The 17,051-nt window shown below is 45.9% G+C and overlaps 1 protein-coding gene across 2 annotated transcripts in view; it reads right to left on the reverse strand.

Annotated features, from left to right (window-relative positions):
- cmtm7 (CKLF-like MARVEL transmembrane domain containing 7) overlaps positions 1 to 9,731 on the reverse strand; it is an 18,517-nt gene extending 8,786 nt beyond the window's left edge. Inside the window, exons 1-3 of one of the 2 annotated variants that reach the window (XM_048993491.1) lie at positions 9,285 to 9,731; positions 6,582 to 6,755; positions 3,826 to 4,002 (exon numbers count right to left, since the gene is read on the reverse strand). In XM_048993491.1, coding sequence (XP_048849448.1) covers positions 3,826 to 4,002; positions 6,582 to 6,755; positions 9,285 to 9,419 — 486 coding nt within the window. In that variant the 5' untranslated portion in view covers positions 9,420 to 9,731. Of the gene's footprint in view, positions 1 to 3,825; positions 4,003 to 4,600; positions 4,863 to 6,581; positions 6,756 to 9,284 lie in introns of those variants that run through there. The other variant, XM_048993490.1, reaches the window with a different exon arrangement.
- Between the last annotated feature and the right edge of the window lie 7,320 nt (positions 9,732 to 17,051).

Genomic DNA, 17,051 nt, shown 5'->3' on the forward strand with positions numbered 1-17,051 from the left:
TTACACTTTTCTAAAAGTGTATAAAATGCCCTTTCAAACAGGACGGCTGTCATGACAAACTCCACCGTGACATCGTGTTAGTATATTGACCTAATCTACGACATGCAAATGCTAACAAATTTAGTATTCAAAATGAATACAGAGGGCCGACAGACATCGTGGCATCATGTATTTTTTTTTTTTTTTTTTTAAAGCATCCTATACTTTTATATCAGTATGGGCCCTAATTTTGGTTATTTTTCTAAACTAATGTCCAATGATTAAATCACATATATTGTTTTCCATACAAATAATGGACGGAGCGACTTCTTCAAGATGATGTCACGTTCGTCACCCATTGGCCAATAGCCGGAGACTTGCCTCTCATGCCTAGAAAATACATTTCATTGGATGCATCCGTGATATTCGGGATGATGCAAGACCGACATTCAGAGATTTTTGCTGACCTCTGTCATTCTGTTCTTGAGTACTGGAACTAGTCTTCGGCAATGGAAGATGACACAAAATGGATACATGGGAACAGGAGAACAGTCAAGTACGCATCTTGAGAAACACCTTGGCTGTATCCAAATTCAGGAGCAGAATGCTTCAAAGGTAGAAGAAGTGTTGTCAAATGGGATCGTTTGGTCGACAGATAACTTCCTATTTGTGTGACCAGCTGTTCCCGCCCTCACCCTTGCATCATGAAGCGCTGCCCCCATGGCCTAGCCGGAACACGCCCACTTTACCTTCGGGTGCATTCTTCACAGAGCGGCAAAAGGATGCATTTCTAAGCCGCATTTGAAGGAGCCTTCAAAATGGGACAGCCTTGTAGCGCATTCGGTCTTTAAATGCAGCCTTAGATGGATTTAGCTGCAGACAGTTAAGATATTTATATCTGGCAGAAACCTTGCACGTCAGTGACTAGGAATGTCCAGACCTCCCTCTCACCAGCCACCCCCTCCAGCTTCTCCGGGGGAATACCACGGCATTCCCAGGTCATCCGATGGTGATCGGATGACAGCTCAGCTCCTCTCTTCACCCGAGTGTCCAAAACATATGGACGATTACAAAATCGATCATCGAACTGCGCCCTCTAGTGCCAGGTGCACTTATGAACACCCTCATGCTCAAACTTGCCGATTGTTAGAGCCAAACTGTGATTAGCACAGAAAACCAACAGAAGATCACCGCTCGGATTCCGATTGGCCAGGCCATTCCTCCCAATCACACCCTTCCAGGTTACATTGTCATTACCCACATGAGCATTAAAGTCCCCCAGCAGAAAAATGGAGTCCCCAGACAGGGCACCTTCCAGCCCCCCCTCCAAAGTCTCCAAGAAGGTCAATACTCTGAGCTGGATTTCGTCACATACGCACAGACAACCATCAGAGTCCGTCCCCCGACACAAAGTCAAAGGGAGGCGACCCTCTCATCCACCGGGGTAAACTCCAATAACAGGCACCGAACTGGGAGGCTACAAGTAGCCCCACCCCTGCCTCTCACCACGGGCAACTTCAGAGTGGAACAGAGTCCAGCCCCTCTCCAGGAGTTTGGGTCCAGAGTCCGACCCGTGCGTCGAGGAGAGCCCGACTATATCTAGTCGGTATCTCTCTACACCAGCCCAGGCTCCCTTCCCACCAGAGGTTACATTCCATGTACCTAACGCCACTTTTGGTAGCCGGCAATCGGTCCGCTGAGGCTCCTGCTTTCAACTGCCCCCCGATCTCCATTGCACTTGACCCCCATGGCTCCCCCTGCAGGCGGTCGGTCCACAGGAGGGGGGACCCATGTTACTTCTTCGGGCTCCTGCCCCAGGCCTGGCCCCAGTGAGGTCCTGGTCTCCCCAGTCCGGGCAGGGTAACATATTTCATTTCTCATGCTCGTTTTCAAATCGTACTTAGTCTGGTCTCTCACCCAGGACCAATTTGCCTTGGGAGACCCCACCAGGAGCAAATGCCCCTGACAACACAGCTCCTAGGATGATGGAGGCACACAAGCCCCTCCAGCACGATAAGATGGCGATTCACAGAAGCATTTTTCACACCTTCCAGACATTACGATGGGGTTTGTTATATGGTATTTTGAAAAGCATCACTATTATAGCATTTTTAAATCTTGTGTGATAAACTTTGCTGAGCGGGGAGTGGGGGGCCTAATTTTGTCATAAGGATTTCAGTATACAGGTGCTCCACTACTACAGACGATCTATGAACTTTCAACTTACAGTCCTCTTCATTCGTATGTCTGAAAGTTCGTAAGTCCAAATTGTGTTCGTTGGGCTCCCGTTTCCTGTCCACAACATCACTTTTTTCTGCGTCCAGTTCCGCTATTCCCGCCACGCAGCAGCGTAGCGTGCGTACTCCCAGCATCCTAGTTCTTAGTACTTGCGTATACCGATAAAATGACGTTGAATAACGACTTATGAACATTTCAAGTTCCGAACGGCCATTCGGAACGTAACTCGTACGCAAGTAGAGGAGCGTCTGTACTTCAATATGCCATATTACCATAGTAGCGGCCAAGCCTAGACTATTTACTTTAAAACTGTTCATAAAAGGTTTACCCGTTTCACTACACTGCTTGTATTTGTGTTTGTCGCAGTACATCTGCCCTCTGCTGGTGAAGTGGAATACTACTGCTGTAAGCATGCAGTGACCGCGACCATCCGCATCCACAGTAAGATGTACGAACACAAGCACGGCCGTCCGCAGCCCACAAGCACATGAAACCGCGATCAGAAAAGTGTAGTATGAACCCGCCTTAAGGTGTAGCGAAAAACAAAGTTGTGCCATTGAGTCGGGTGGAGCGTTACCCAATTGCACACTGAGTGATCAAGTCAGGTCACGTGTGCTGTCCAATGGCACAGTCCTGTTACAGGAAAGAATTTACGAAGAGGAAACCAGAAATAACTAAACAATAAACAATAAATAAACGGTTGGAGGACTCGGGGTGTCCAGGGGTATTGTTACAGGGCAGTCCTCCCCACGTTTTCAGACAATCTCTGGGGACTTCAGAGATAGCGGGAATGGGGGTACCTGCAGAGTTGGCTAAAGGAGAAGTGGCGGGTTCGGTATGACCCTATATTCACTGGGGAGGAATCAGATTGGTGAACATTAACTATCAGTGATTGAGGTACTTATACGAGTTTGACGTGGGCTCCGGCCATGCAGAATCCATTAAAGTTCTATTTTTGTGGTACATCCTGTCGCGTGTTCATTAAAATATCTTTATCAGCCCAATTTTGCTTACAGATGGTGTGGCACCCTGTGCATTATAGGGGCTAGGGTTATTGGCAGAATTATTGGTAAAACTTCACTTGACAGGGCACAAATAGTAATAGGCTAGTTACTGCTGAAGTATAAATCACAATAAAATCATCAACAAATAAAGTTCCTACTTCAGATATAAGATGCGACACAATTCATTAACTTGTGTTATTCATTATTTGTTCCTTAGTAGTTCCTTCAGTATTTCACAACCGTTTACAAAATTAGCAGATATAGTAACAAACATAGCAACTGATAAAACATGCGTCATGATTCATTAACGATGAAATAACATGAGATCAGTATGTAACTAAGACTTAGTTTGTGGTCAATTAATACCTAAGTATTAGTATAATACTATATTATTTTTGGAATAGGCTGCATTTCGTGTAAAGGGAACATTACACAAGGTCCCCCACGCTACTTCCATTTTTCAACTGGACAGCACTGCACTGGCCAGCACTGCACTGGTGTGCAACGTGTGGTGTTTTGTTTGGGTAAGATTATTAATGGTCTGGCCTCCCATACAAAAAAAAGCGATAAGACAACAGATGAAACAGACCGGTTATCCACGTACCGTGATCGTCCAATTAATGCACGGCATTTTAGTTTGAAGGTCGAAGACGTGCATGATCAGGAAGATAAGAAAGGCGATGTGGAACCACAATGTGACGACTTGAAAGTACAGGAAGCCCGAGGGACCATACCACCGTAACTCACAGTAGACACAGAGGAAGGCGATGAGCAGGGATAGCTGCAGAGGTGGAGAGAAAGGGGTGATCAGTGTGCGTGCAACAGCTACGGCTGCTGTTCTGTCCGGCATGGGAAGAGTTAAGGTACCTCACCCCCACCACACACACACACACACACACACACTAAACACTACAACTTCAGTTCCTAACAAATTTAAAAGGAGGATAGCAAAAATGCAGCTTTTACTAAAGTTTGCCAAGTTTAATTCGTCTAGATGGAAGAGCCCAGTGGGACTCCTCTGAAGGAGCTACCGTGGGGGTAATCCCATCTTTATTAAACGTTTATTAGCATTTCTTACACTATTAGCAACGTTAAATCGTAGAACTGATATGACACGCACCCAAAGGTGTGTGATCGCATCTCGGAGGCTAAGGTGGATCGCGTGGTGATCCGCTATTTCAATGCACGTACTGTTTCCTAATCTGTGGGAGTGGAAACTTTCGGTTTGTACTGAAAAAGAAGCATGTGGCACTGGAAGGCGTTTATTTCAATGCTTTGTTAAGCTAATGACTTCGAATGGAGATTTAAATAAGAGTGGATTTCTGGCACCGTAAAGTATCGTGCTGAAAAAGACGGCCGCTGGAAACAGTTCCTCTTACCACTTGGCCGATCTCCAGCATTCCCCTGTAGGATCTAGTGTAGCCTGTATTTACATTCATTCCGGCGTAAGTACTCGTCGTAGTAGTAGTGGTGGTGGTCTTGATTACGGTGTGAGACATGCCGCATTAAAATAAAACACAGCGATGGGTCGCAAAAGCACACGGAAAATGGACTCTGGAGAAGAGGATGAGGCGTGGCTGTCTTTCGACGAAAATGTCAGGAAATAGCTGACTGGCCGCTGCAAAACACCGCAAAGTTGCACATCACTTACCGCATTTGCATTGCAGAGGATTTAACTTAAGTACCAATAGCGGGACTCCTTCGTGAGCCAGACTGGCAACTTTTTAACCGAGACATCAACAACTAATGTATGAAATTATCTCTCTGAACCAGACCACCAAGTCCAGAAATATATATCAGATTTGCCCATGTGCAAAATATTTGGATGTATCAGTGTTTCATCTGAATTTCTATTTGAATTAAATGTTAAATAACTAACATGATGATTACAAAACAACATTTAACATAAAACTCAATATCTATTATCTTGTTTAAAAAATGCTTTATTATAATTTTCATTTCTTTGTAATGTTTATTATTCTCAGCACACAATAAACAAAATCTTTCAGATGTCTTCACTTAGTTGTAATTCCATTGTAACATACTTGCAAACATCTTGCAAGAAAGTCTAACGCTTTGCATAGATGCTTAGCTGTCTGAAGCACTAATGGCTGTTGGCTGTGATTGACTGTTTGCTCCTCAGCCACAGCACTGTCCAAGTGTAACTTCGGGTGCAGGGAGGTCAGGCGTCCCGAGACCTTCAGGCTTGCTCACGTTCGTGATTTCCTGATTTCCACGCGCTAAAGCTGATGAGTGCATGAGTAGCATAGCAGACAGTCACCAAGACCGCAAACCCCTGAGAAGAAGAGTCAGTGGAGGCCACATTTAGGAAGCGGTATTTCGTCTGACCATGTTTTTTAGGCACATCATTAAAAGGTGGAGATAGTTTGATCAGAGGTGACCTGGTCTGGGAGTGGAGACACATAGACTGGTGATGTGAGCCTCAGTCTTTGTACTGCGATTCTCCCCAAGACAGTAGAAAATCCAGCAGTTTTACAACCATAAATCCACACCAATATCAGCATAATATCTATCATCCACATAACACTCTGCGGCATAACCTGGTAATGACCTCTTATATCTACACTTTAACCACCTTACTCCAGCGTTCCTAGACCAGTCCTCAGGGCATACTGGACGGATCCACATATTTGTGTTATCCCAGTTCCCAACACACCTGTAAAGTATTTAGGGCCCCTAATTGCACGAGTCAGGTGTTCTGGGATCTCCCTTAATCCCTCCTAAATCTGTGCGACTTTCATCCGGCAAGTGCACTGTGTGTTTTTTGCAATTGCCAGGCTTGGTGTTTACCCCTTAATTTCCCTGCAGGGATTAATAATCTATAGCATCCATGTTAATTAGTGCCTGGTAGGTACAACATTCATCTTAGCTGACTGGTTCAGCCCACTTTGCACTGGGTATTTCACTGGATCCCTGGATGGGTTAAATTAGACAGGGATTTGAATCTCAGTCACCACAAGCTTCTCAAAGCCTCATGTTACTTCTGTTGCTGTCCCTCGATACACAAGCCCCGAAATCCGGAAATCCCTGTTTTTCAGGGTACATTACAGTGGAGGCTGCCCAGCAGTGGAAGGTGTGCTGCCCTCTGGTGGCCCGATGGAGCGATGTTGCGTCCAGGATGCTGGCCACCAAGTAGAGTACGGCGCAACTGCCGTTAAACAACAGTGCCTGTGAGAAGGAGAGAGGAGCAGACAGACATGAAGGCACTAAACATCCTGACCTCTCATTCATTCATCTGAGAGGAACTTTTGTTGAAGACCGTGGATATTTTTCTCCCTAGCAAATCGATCTTTAAAACCACTTTGTACCTGGCCGAAGACAAGGGAACCTTCTACATACCACAGTCCTCCAGGGCAGCAGAGGGATCCTGGAGTAGGCCGAGGTCAGGTACACGATAAAGAAGAATACGGTCAGCAGCCAGCAGACCACCGCTATAAACATCAGCCAGCCAAGTGCTGGGACACTGGAGTAATCCGTGCCCGCGATCAGCATCCACACCAGAAGGCCAAAAACCTGGTGAAAGTGAAGGAGCACAGCATACAGACACCCCAGTTTACATTCGTGCAGCTGCAGTCAGATCTTGTCTGCAACTGCAAAATGGTGAGGGTTCAAAATTCAGAGTGGGTGGGATTGCTGTGCTCTGCCGAGTGGTAGCATTCCCATTTTCGGCTGCCGTGCCAAGTTCGCATCTTCCTAGTGAGACTTTCCTTGTCTCAGATCTTAGGGGCTGGGCCTGGGCCACCCCAAGCAAGCTGTTTTTACTTTTAACGTGGACTTTTTAAAGTCACAAACACCCCCCAGCCCCTTCAAAACATCTTGTGGTCCACTCTATGTCTCCAAGCTTGAGAGAGAAGGGCATGACATTAAGAAACATCTTTATCATCTAACAATGTGCAACGTTTACAAATCACAGATGGTGCCAGAAAATGGAGGAGGGGAACCTCTGCGTGAGGCCACTGGGTGTAACTGGCAGGATGTCTGAGAGCTTTGGCTTCCTGTGAGCTACGCCTCTGCAGATTCAAGTCTGTCTCTGAGTGTTTGAGAGTCTTGAACTGCAATCATGCATGGCACTGCAGGGGAAGTTTGCAGTGCTAGCTTATCTGCTTGTCCAACCAGGAGGAGATGACCCCTCCCCAGGGCAGACCTGGGCATGCTCAGACTGCCACCCTCATGACCCGGACCCGGATGAGCAGAGCAGAGAATGGATGGATGGATGGGCTAATCTAATGGCTACAGTTTACTGGCTATTTTACCGTGAAAGTGGAAAAGTGTAAGACACCCCTCCGTATGACACCCCTCCGTATGACACCCCTCCGTATGACACCCCTCCGTATGACACTGGTGTGACGTAAAGGCCAATTGCTGACTTTCCCTTAAAGAGGTTTTTACTTTCTGGACCTGAAATTGCCACCTCTGGCAGACTTCGATTCCCGGCTGCTGGTCTCACAGGAAACGTTTACTTCTTGATCTGTTTTTGCAAAGCGCAAAGTTGGTCTGGTCTCCCGTTGGGTGAAAGATCTCTTTTACTAATAAAAAAAGCAAACAATTCACACTATCAACCTGAGAATACCTAGGCGGAGGGAAGTTACACCTGAATGAAGGTGGTACAGCACTGAAGACTACAAGCAACTCCCATGTGTAAAAATAACGTTGGTGCGTTATTGCGCTTGATGGTATCTTGTCCTGGAAACACATTTTTTTTTTTAAATGCAAAACATCAGTTTCCTTCTCCTATTTCTGTCGGCCCAACAAGGAAACAGGAAGATGAACTGTGAATCTCCGTCCTGTAACGTGAGTCAGAGGAAACCTGCTGAGCCTCAGGGCGAAGATATGTGAGGTGGTTTCTGTTAGGCTTGTGCCAAAACCGAAGTGATCACAGCAGCCAGCACTTTAACTTTACATTGGGACACCTTTTCAATTATTAGTTTGTTTTATAGCAGAGGAATTTATATTACGGAATATTACATTGAATATGAAATCACATATCATACAGAGAATGAATCCTTAGGACAATAGTGTGAAGATGGAACCCGTAGAAGATAATGTAACCTTCAGAATATGGATGCCAGTTACTGCTGGATGATGTAGTTCCATAAGTATGTATTTGCGAGCTGGTTATCTCTGAGGCTTATAGCTACGTTGAAGGTAACAAAACATGATTAACTCTGTAGCTAAGTAGCGTGTAGCCAACAGGAACTGCTAAGGCCCATTACTGCAGAAGCACCTGGGTTCTGAGCTCATTGCTCCTTACATGAGTCACGCACTTTGGTTTATATATATTGCTGACTGCCATATATTTAAAAATATTGTGGAGATGATCTTCCCACAATTATGATTTTCAGAGCAACTAAATAATCGGATAAATATTTGGCACCCTAACAGCCAGGGAGAACATAATGGTGGCTAATGGTTGATGCTTATTACTAACCAACCTTAGAACCTGAAACCTAGTTTCAGAATCGGTCGGGCCCAAATCAGCTCCCCCCCACCTTAAACACACAAGATACTCCCACACAGACGCGTCAGAAGGGTATGGTTGGACCGATTAAGGGGGCCCAACACTTTACAGGGGTCCTTGAATAAAATTATAAAGTTATATAATGTCAGGGGTGGGGGTACCCAGGGCGACATTTTGTTAGGGAGATCTAAAATATATAGGTATTTCTCTGCTCCCGCAATATTGGTAGGTACATGTCTCTGCCGTCCACGTTCAGATCTCCGCCCATGCATATTTCAAAATCAAATTCCTTCCCGGGAATTGATTACCAACGCAGTCCTAACCACTGTCCATTTTCAGTTTCCATCTGCTGTAATAAGAAATAATCACATCCCAGGTCTGCCTTATCTTATTGTTGAAATATCCAAATCCGTTTTATTTCCAATACTCCTACCATACTGACAAGTTTACAGTACCACAATCCAGGAATTCCCGTTATAGGCAATATCGAATACATTCGCAAAACACAAATTTTAATGAACTTAAATACGTGACACCGCAAGCAATGAAAAGTAACTGAAAGTTCAGTGGAAAGTCGGACTTACAATTTCGGCGACAGTGAGGCGCCCCGGCGCGGTGCGGGTGAAGCGCCAGTCGTAGAGCTGCGCTGAGCCCCGCACGTTTCCGGGCTCCGGGCTCGGGGGGCTCATGACACGGCTGGACCTGGTGCTGTCGCTCATGACGCCCCTTCAACAATTAAAAGAAACGCTGTAACAGGCGATCCCGATTTCTGATCCGAGTAATTCGCCCCTCAGTCACTGAGCAAAAAATATCCACGTTTTAAAGAGCAGAAACAGTCATTCGTAAACATTCTATTGTATGCTATTCTTCTTTCCGTCTTTCTAACAATTTCTCTCAAAATTACGCACTCGGTTTTGTTTTTAATCCTATGCTGGGTTTTGGTACGCAATCCTCCTTAAGACTCCCAAACTGAAAACGGTCATCCGCTGACCAGTGGGAAATTAAGGGGGCAGATGTAGGATATGCATTCTTTATTCTGGGAAAACACACAGACAGGAGAATGGGACAGGGGGACGGGGGGGGGGGGTCAGTTTTCAGTTTCATAGTTTCTTGTATTTGTACTGTGCCATTTTAAACAAGAGACAGTTGACCTAGGCGGTAATGTGTTAGCAAGGCAAAAGGGGAGGGATTTTATTGTTTGACTGCAGCTTTACTTAGCACCTTCCGAGCCGTTGTGTCACATATTAAAGATGTACTCCCACGGTACCGCTTACGTATGCACATACTGCCTTATTTATTGATTTGACTTTTGCACTGCGTTGTCACTTTAAGGCAAATTGCACACTGTTTATGGATATTTGTGGTTGCCGTTTACTGTCGATTGCTTAATGTTTGATGAATTTATGCCTCCTGTTTCACAGTGTAGAAGCTGGACAGCCAAGCATTTCACGGTACGTTGTACTGTATGTGTATCTTGATTAACTGATTAGATGGTGCCAGAGTTAGATACTGCAGAATTAGCAGGCTCCTCTTTTCATTTTATTGGGGATTTTGACGTGTTAAATTTGATACGTTGAAATTTTAGATTTTTGAGGTTTATCTTCAGAAATACTTTACATTCCCTTCAAGATCCAGATACGAATCATAACACGTTTATTCTCGAGGACGGATACATTTGTTCAAAGGAAACTTTCCACTTGTGACAGAAGGCGACAGAGTCATTACTTTACTTCCTCATCAAGACAAACGGAAAAAACTGGCGTTATGCGAGTTCCACCCCTCCAGCATTTAAGTAATTATTATTCTGTATTTTTTTCTATTACCGCTTTTTATTGAGCGCGGTAATAAGATGTAACAGTGCAGATGCCGTACCTGTACCATATCTGTTATTCAAAAAGTTACCATTAGGGGGCAGTAGAGACACACGTCTGTCAAGTACCATTAGGGGGCAGTAGAGACACACGTCTGTCAAGTCTGAGGACTCTGGTAGTGGAAACTCAAGCAAAAGGCTGCATTTTAAACTGTGCACAACTGTGTGCGTGCACACAGAATATCGCCATCGGTGATAGTTGAGACTACTGGATTTTGTTATGAAAGTGAAAGTAATTGACAGACAGGAAATGGTGTGAAGGGATTTACCCATGAGCTACTAGGTGGCAGTAATGTGGGTCACCTAGTGACCTAAAGCGTGCCAAAAAGTCACTGTGAACGAAAGTGGGCTGGGTAGGATGTGGTTTGTACTGTGGTTAGCCAGACTTAACCAGTTTGCAGACATAGTTTGGTTGGGTCGCCTGCTCGCTGATGTTCCAGTGTGACCCATAATTGTCCCATATACAACTGCAGGTGACCACACACTGAGAACCTGAGACTCGGGGGCCTGGACACGGTGTGGGAGATGCAGGCGTATCCCATTGGAATGACTGACAATATGACTCTTTTATCTTCGTTTACCAAGTCACAGTTATGAACGTATGGCTGGGTGTTTTACTGGAACGGTTCAGTACCCCACTCATTGGTCCAACCGCAGAGCCCTCTTGGGATTTGAAGCAGGATCTGTACCCTTAGCCTCAGACTAAGTAGGATCCTTATGAAACTTCTGTGGGGGCCTTTTTCTCTCTCCTTCACTTTGTCACTTCGCGTTTCCAACCCTGCTGTGTTTATTTATGAACGAAATCTAGGAATCAGCTTCGCTACGGTTTACTGTCTGACGGCTGCCCTGCGTTATCCATCCACTGCCACTCAACAGTGGACTGAAGCTGTACATCGATCCCGGCCAGCACTGACGTGGACATCCGGGCCACTGCCTGAAAACTTCAGGGTGATTACTGATGTTTCTATTTCAGTAATTAAATAATGTCCAACGGTTGAATTCCTAAAATGATGTGCAACTTAAAAATAAAACATAAATCGGGTGAATGAAACAGGTTTGACGTTTCATTTAAAAATGGCAAATACTAAAAGACTATAGCAAAGTGTCGTCCTGAACACCTCAGCGTGAAATGCAGTGTGGGGTAATGACTGGTGCCTTTTACTTACTAAAAGCTAAATAATGATCACGAAGATGAAGGAATGGCAGCTGAATCGATAACTGTGTCCAGATGATGCGTTAGCTGATGTGAGAGACTCTGTATGGATTAAGATCTGAAATCCTCCATCACTGAGCCATGGCCAAAAAATGAGGCACCAGGCTGGGGTGCATCCTGGATGAGATGCTGGTCCATCCTGGATGAGATGCTGGTCCATCCTGGATGAGATGCTGGTCCATCCTATGCTCCGACACTGAAGCACTCCGCTTTCAATAAACCTTTTCTCTCAAACCTCTAAAATCATCCTGCGCAGATCTGGAAAATCTGCGCAGATATTGCTCTTACCTAAGGAAATCTGTGGATTAATCACATTCCGAATCCCACTTTTCAGGCCATTAAGTGCACGCGTGAAGTGCCGAGAGTTTACAAAGAGGCGACAATTAATTACAGCGACAGAAACACCATAATTAGCGTCCACTGAGCCGCAAATCTTTCATTCTTTTTGTTTAGACTGGCTTATAGAGAGTAAATTTTCATCTGCGATTTTACACCCTGATTAAGGGCCTGACTGGGCAGGCAGACTGTATCAAAGTGATTTACAGTTAATTGCAGGCGGGGTCGCGAGGTGATTAATGGTTTAACGATGGTTAAAACGCATGTTCCGCTTTCACATCCAAGCCCGAGTCTCTTGTTTCTGTTACGGATTGAGGGTTACGCCGCCTGCCTAAGGCAGCCGCATGGAAATTTAGTTGCCAGGGACAGGTGTGTGGGGGCTGTTTAATGGAGGTGTGTGGCTCTGTGGGTTAGACCTCTGTGCCCGTGAGCGGAAGGTTGTTGGCTTGAATCCCATGCTTGGCGCATCTGTGTTAGGCCCTTGAGCAAGGTCTCCAATCCCCTGAAAAATTCTGATGGATGGCTGGTCTTGCACTCAGATTCCCAGATTCATTCTCCGTTTTTTTATTTTTGTGTATGTCTTAAGGAGAGTAAGATGGGAAATGTAAAGCGCACGTTCCGTTTCTATACTCGTGCTCGTAGGTTTTGTGTGTGTCTCTTTCTGGGAAGGAGGGGGCAGGGTCACTGGTTCTGTGTGTGTATGTGTGTGTTTGGGGGGCGTCACAGGTGGGGTGTTCTGGGCCTGCTACCCGGCCACAGGTGCAGTGTGTGTGTCATCCCATTTAATCACAGGTGTGTGTGTTTGTGCTCATTCCCGCACTGTGTCCTTGGGTGTCCCAATCTGCAGTGTGTGTGGTATTTTTTTCCCTTCCTTTCAGAGCTGGGTGCACCTGCGTATGAGTGTGTCTGTGTGTGCATGTTTGCATTCCTGTTTTCATTCCCGCCTCCATAATGCTCAGCCGCAGATGTGCCTCTGTCCCCACCATCACCCCTGTGTGTCCCTGTGCTCCCGGGTCCCCCCGCTGGTCCACCTCGCCTCCTCGCAGTGTGTGGCGTCGCTCCCGCTGCTCGTACGCCATCTGCCCGGCGGAACAGAGCGGGGCACAGACAGGATAAGCTGTGGCGGAATGACCCGGAAGCCAAGTAAGTCTGCGTTCTTTGCCACGTGAAGGGAGCTGCTCTCTCACACTGGCATTCGGATCATCGGAACTGGAGCGGTGTCCGGCAAGAAGGAGATGCCAGTTTGCTTCGGTGATGGCCACGGCAAGCAGCAGGCCGAAGCCCTGAGGTGAAGCTCTTCCTCTCGCCAGCCTCTTCCTCATCCTCACCCTCCCTGGCTCTCCTAGCCTCTCACATCAGCTCATTTACACTAGACAGCGAAGCTTGTTTTCTGAGTCCTTAGTTCCCGAGGGTGTCAAACTTTCTGCATCCCCCCCCCCCCCCCCCCCCCCACAGGTGCTGACTCCTGTGGGTCACCTTGCCATCAGAAAAGCCGGGTTTTTCTGAAGGGTTTAAACATTGACACCACTGACTGAAAGGCTGTATACGCAAGTTACACACATTCTCTCAAAAACGATTAAATCTATGTTCACCTGCTTTAAATGGCATTTTAAGATGACATTTCAAAAGATTCGCTCAGTTCCAGAGCACAAAGACTAAAGTCTGATCCCTTATCATCTGAAGAATACAATTTTTTGCACATTGAGTTTAAAAACAACCCAAGTCCGGATGATTTATTCAGTAAGATGGAGACCAGTGTTTTCAAATCAGCTATGGAAACACTGAATGACCTCATTGTGTCTCGGGCAAGCGGTCAAATCAAAATGCAATGGCTTCTTTCAGATGTAAATCCCCAGCATTGGTTCAATTATGGGCGGGGGGTAGGGGGGGGGGTCATAAGAAATTTGGACGCTGGTGATATGGGGTGAGGTGGTGAGCTGAGCTGGTGATCCACCCCCTGCCCCCCCCCCCCCCCGCCCCCATTAATGGACTGGCTTGGTTCTATACCCAGGTTTACCGTGATTTACTGTAATGTTTCCACAAGGAATCGATGTGCCAGAGAAACACAAAAGCCAAGCTTGTGAAAAGATTGAATGTGATTCCCAGTGTGGACAGTAAATGGGATGACAGTGAATTCTGTTCCTTGCTTTTCAGCTGGTTACAGTCTTTAATGTACCCTGCGAATGTGAACGTGGAGCATCACTTGTCTATCCATTGTCGGAAAAACAGACCTGGCACATGTTTCCCTGGAGGTTTGAGGAGGAACTCTGTAGAACAGCCTGGGGTGCTAAACCCATTCAGGTAAAAGGACAGATGTCGGCAGGTGTAGTAACAGTGCCCCCCAGAAGTATGTCCTCCCCCATTCCTCACCCTGCTTGTTGGCCAGATACAAACTTCTCCTGAGTGCTATGTCAGCTTCATGCATGCAACACTCTCTCACGCACAGACACGGAGGATCCCAGACGCACGTAGGAGAGGAAAACCCTTTAAACGGCTCTCGAGGTGAATCAGCTAAATTCACCTCATGATGAATTGTCTGTGTGTCGAGATTTGTTTGAAAAATAGACGCGCTAAGTCAGTGTGAAATTGTGAGGCGAAAGATATACTCCCAACCTCCGCTGCTGGAAATTGTAGCTGTCAGCTATTAAAGGCTTGCAGCAAGCTGTTTGACACTAAATGGCACTAACTAACCCATCACCTAAACCTGGTTAACAGTGACTGTAATGACTGCTGGATGAGACCCGGTAAAATCATAGCAGCGTTTCCTGGCAGCGTTTCCCGACACCTTCTGTGATCTCGGCCCATTTACTGAACACAAATGTTTGAAACTCTGCTCTTAGTCCTCCCTAAAGCCTCAGATTTCGGTGCCTCACAATATAGGGATGTGATCCATGATGAAGGGGATGTGGCCCGTGCAAAAAGTGCTCATTAGGGATGTGGAATGTGCTGACTGGTCCTGGCTCATTTGTGTCACGGCTACGACCTGGTCGGTTCGGCCCAGCTAGTAACTCTACAGATTTTCAGCAGAAGGTGGGCCATGGAGAAAGGACAGGACCAGGCCCAATGCAGAGTTTGCTAATTCAGGTCCAGAGAGTAAAAGTCCAGATCGGGATTCTGTTTCAACCAAACAGTTGAATACTCTGCGACTGTGATTCTTTGGTTGGTTGAAACAAAATCCCGGTCTGGACTTTTACTCTTTGGACCTGAATTACCTGGACTCTGCCTGATGTGAGCGGTTTGGAGATGGATGGATGGGGAATTTGACCTTACAGTGGAAATAAAGAGAGATGGGTCAAACAGACGCGTTGACTTATAACCTCCCCTGTTGATGAAGATGGATATTTCGCTGTAGGATCTCAGGTGAGGGGCCTCACTAAAGGGACCTGTGAGTACCAGCGACCGTGAGTGACAGACCCCTGTCCTAAAGTGTGGGTCTGGAGCTGAGAGGGTGAGAAGGTGTCCTCCAAAGCCAGACATTGAAGGTGGTGAAGATCCAGAGAGGTGGAGGCGCAGTGTGGCTTCACCCCTTCAGGGTTGTACGTCTGAATCCTGCCAGCATGTGGCCTTAAGGTCTCACTTATGCTCAGTGTTAAATATGGATACAAACGGAACCTTCCATCCATATTCTGCCTTCATTTAGTCCCTATCTGTGCATGTTTTCTGAAAGCTTACTTGTACAGACAAAGTGGACCAGTACCACCAGAAATCAGTACCACCAGAAATCATGGGGCAGCGTGGCCAGTAGTTCAAGTGAAACACTTTAAGTGTTTATCAAGATAATTATGCTGTGTGCACCATATATTATTATGAGCACGAGAAATTGTATCGCGCTCACTACATACTCAAGGGATCGAGCGCTATACTTCAATAACGGAATGTTACAAAGACATTCTTGTTACACTGTGATAAAGATTGCCTCGTATTCGATATTAAGTTTTCCGGCTGTAATTTTTTAAAAAAGCAAGCCAGATGGTATTTAATCACATGAGCACATTCACTTGCACTCAGGTTCCTTGAGTGTCCATTCATAGCACAATGGGTGTGATAACTGCTCTTATCATTCTAAAACAACATAAGACAGAGAGATCTAGTACTTTAAGCAGTGGACTGTGGGGGACATTGCACATCCCCGGGGTTTTCAGATTGCTGCTATGTATTTCCACGCAATCAATAGGCTAATAGCTCTAAAACTAAATAAGACACATGCATTTCAAGTATGTGCGTTACTCTCTGCGGTCAGTCATTTCGTGACTGAGTTCATATTGTTCCTAAACACTCCCACTTTGCATTCATACCACTTACAGATGCCCATGGAATATCTAGCAGAGAAGAAATTTTACGAACTGACTTATAAGAGTGATGTCTGCATCATCGTATGACTGCACCACACTTGAATTCACTGAGCTGGTCAGAATGACCCATTCTTTCACAAATGTTTGTAAACCTGACTGCATGGTCGGGTGCTTGATTTCGTTCACTTGTGGCGATTGGTCTGAATGAAACGCCTGAATTCAATGACTACGAGGTGTGTCCCAGTAGTTTTGTCCATGTAGTGCATATTGGAGGCTGCACACTGCCCTCAACAAAATTATATTTTGCATGAAAGATGAGTTATTGTTTGCTGAAGGTGATACATGGTGTGCAAAAAATATCCTCTTAAAAAAGATAATTTTTCAGGACTTTGTGGGTTCTGTACAATTTGGTGCGAAATCTAAAACACCGATATGAGCCTGCAAGTCCATGATCAGCTGTCTCCAACACTCTCTCTACTTTAGCTTCTTTCTTAGCAAGTACATTTTTGCATCCTCCTCCACCGTGCAATTTTAGTTGCTCTAGGAAACTACTGACTGTCCTGCCTTCTAGTGGATGTGTTGCTTAACGTCCATGCCAAACTACAGGACACGTGGAAGTGTGTGGGCAGTGACAGTTACG

Source organism: Brienomyrus brachyistius, chromosome 23 (genome assembly GCF_023856365.1).
Source record: "Brienomyrus brachyistius isolate T26 chromosome 23, BBRACH_0.4, whole genome shotgun sequence".
In the NCBI taxonomy this organism is placed as follows: Eukaryota; Metazoa; Chordata; class Actinopteri; order Osteoglossiformes; family Mormyridae; genus Brienomyrus; species Brienomyrus brachyistius.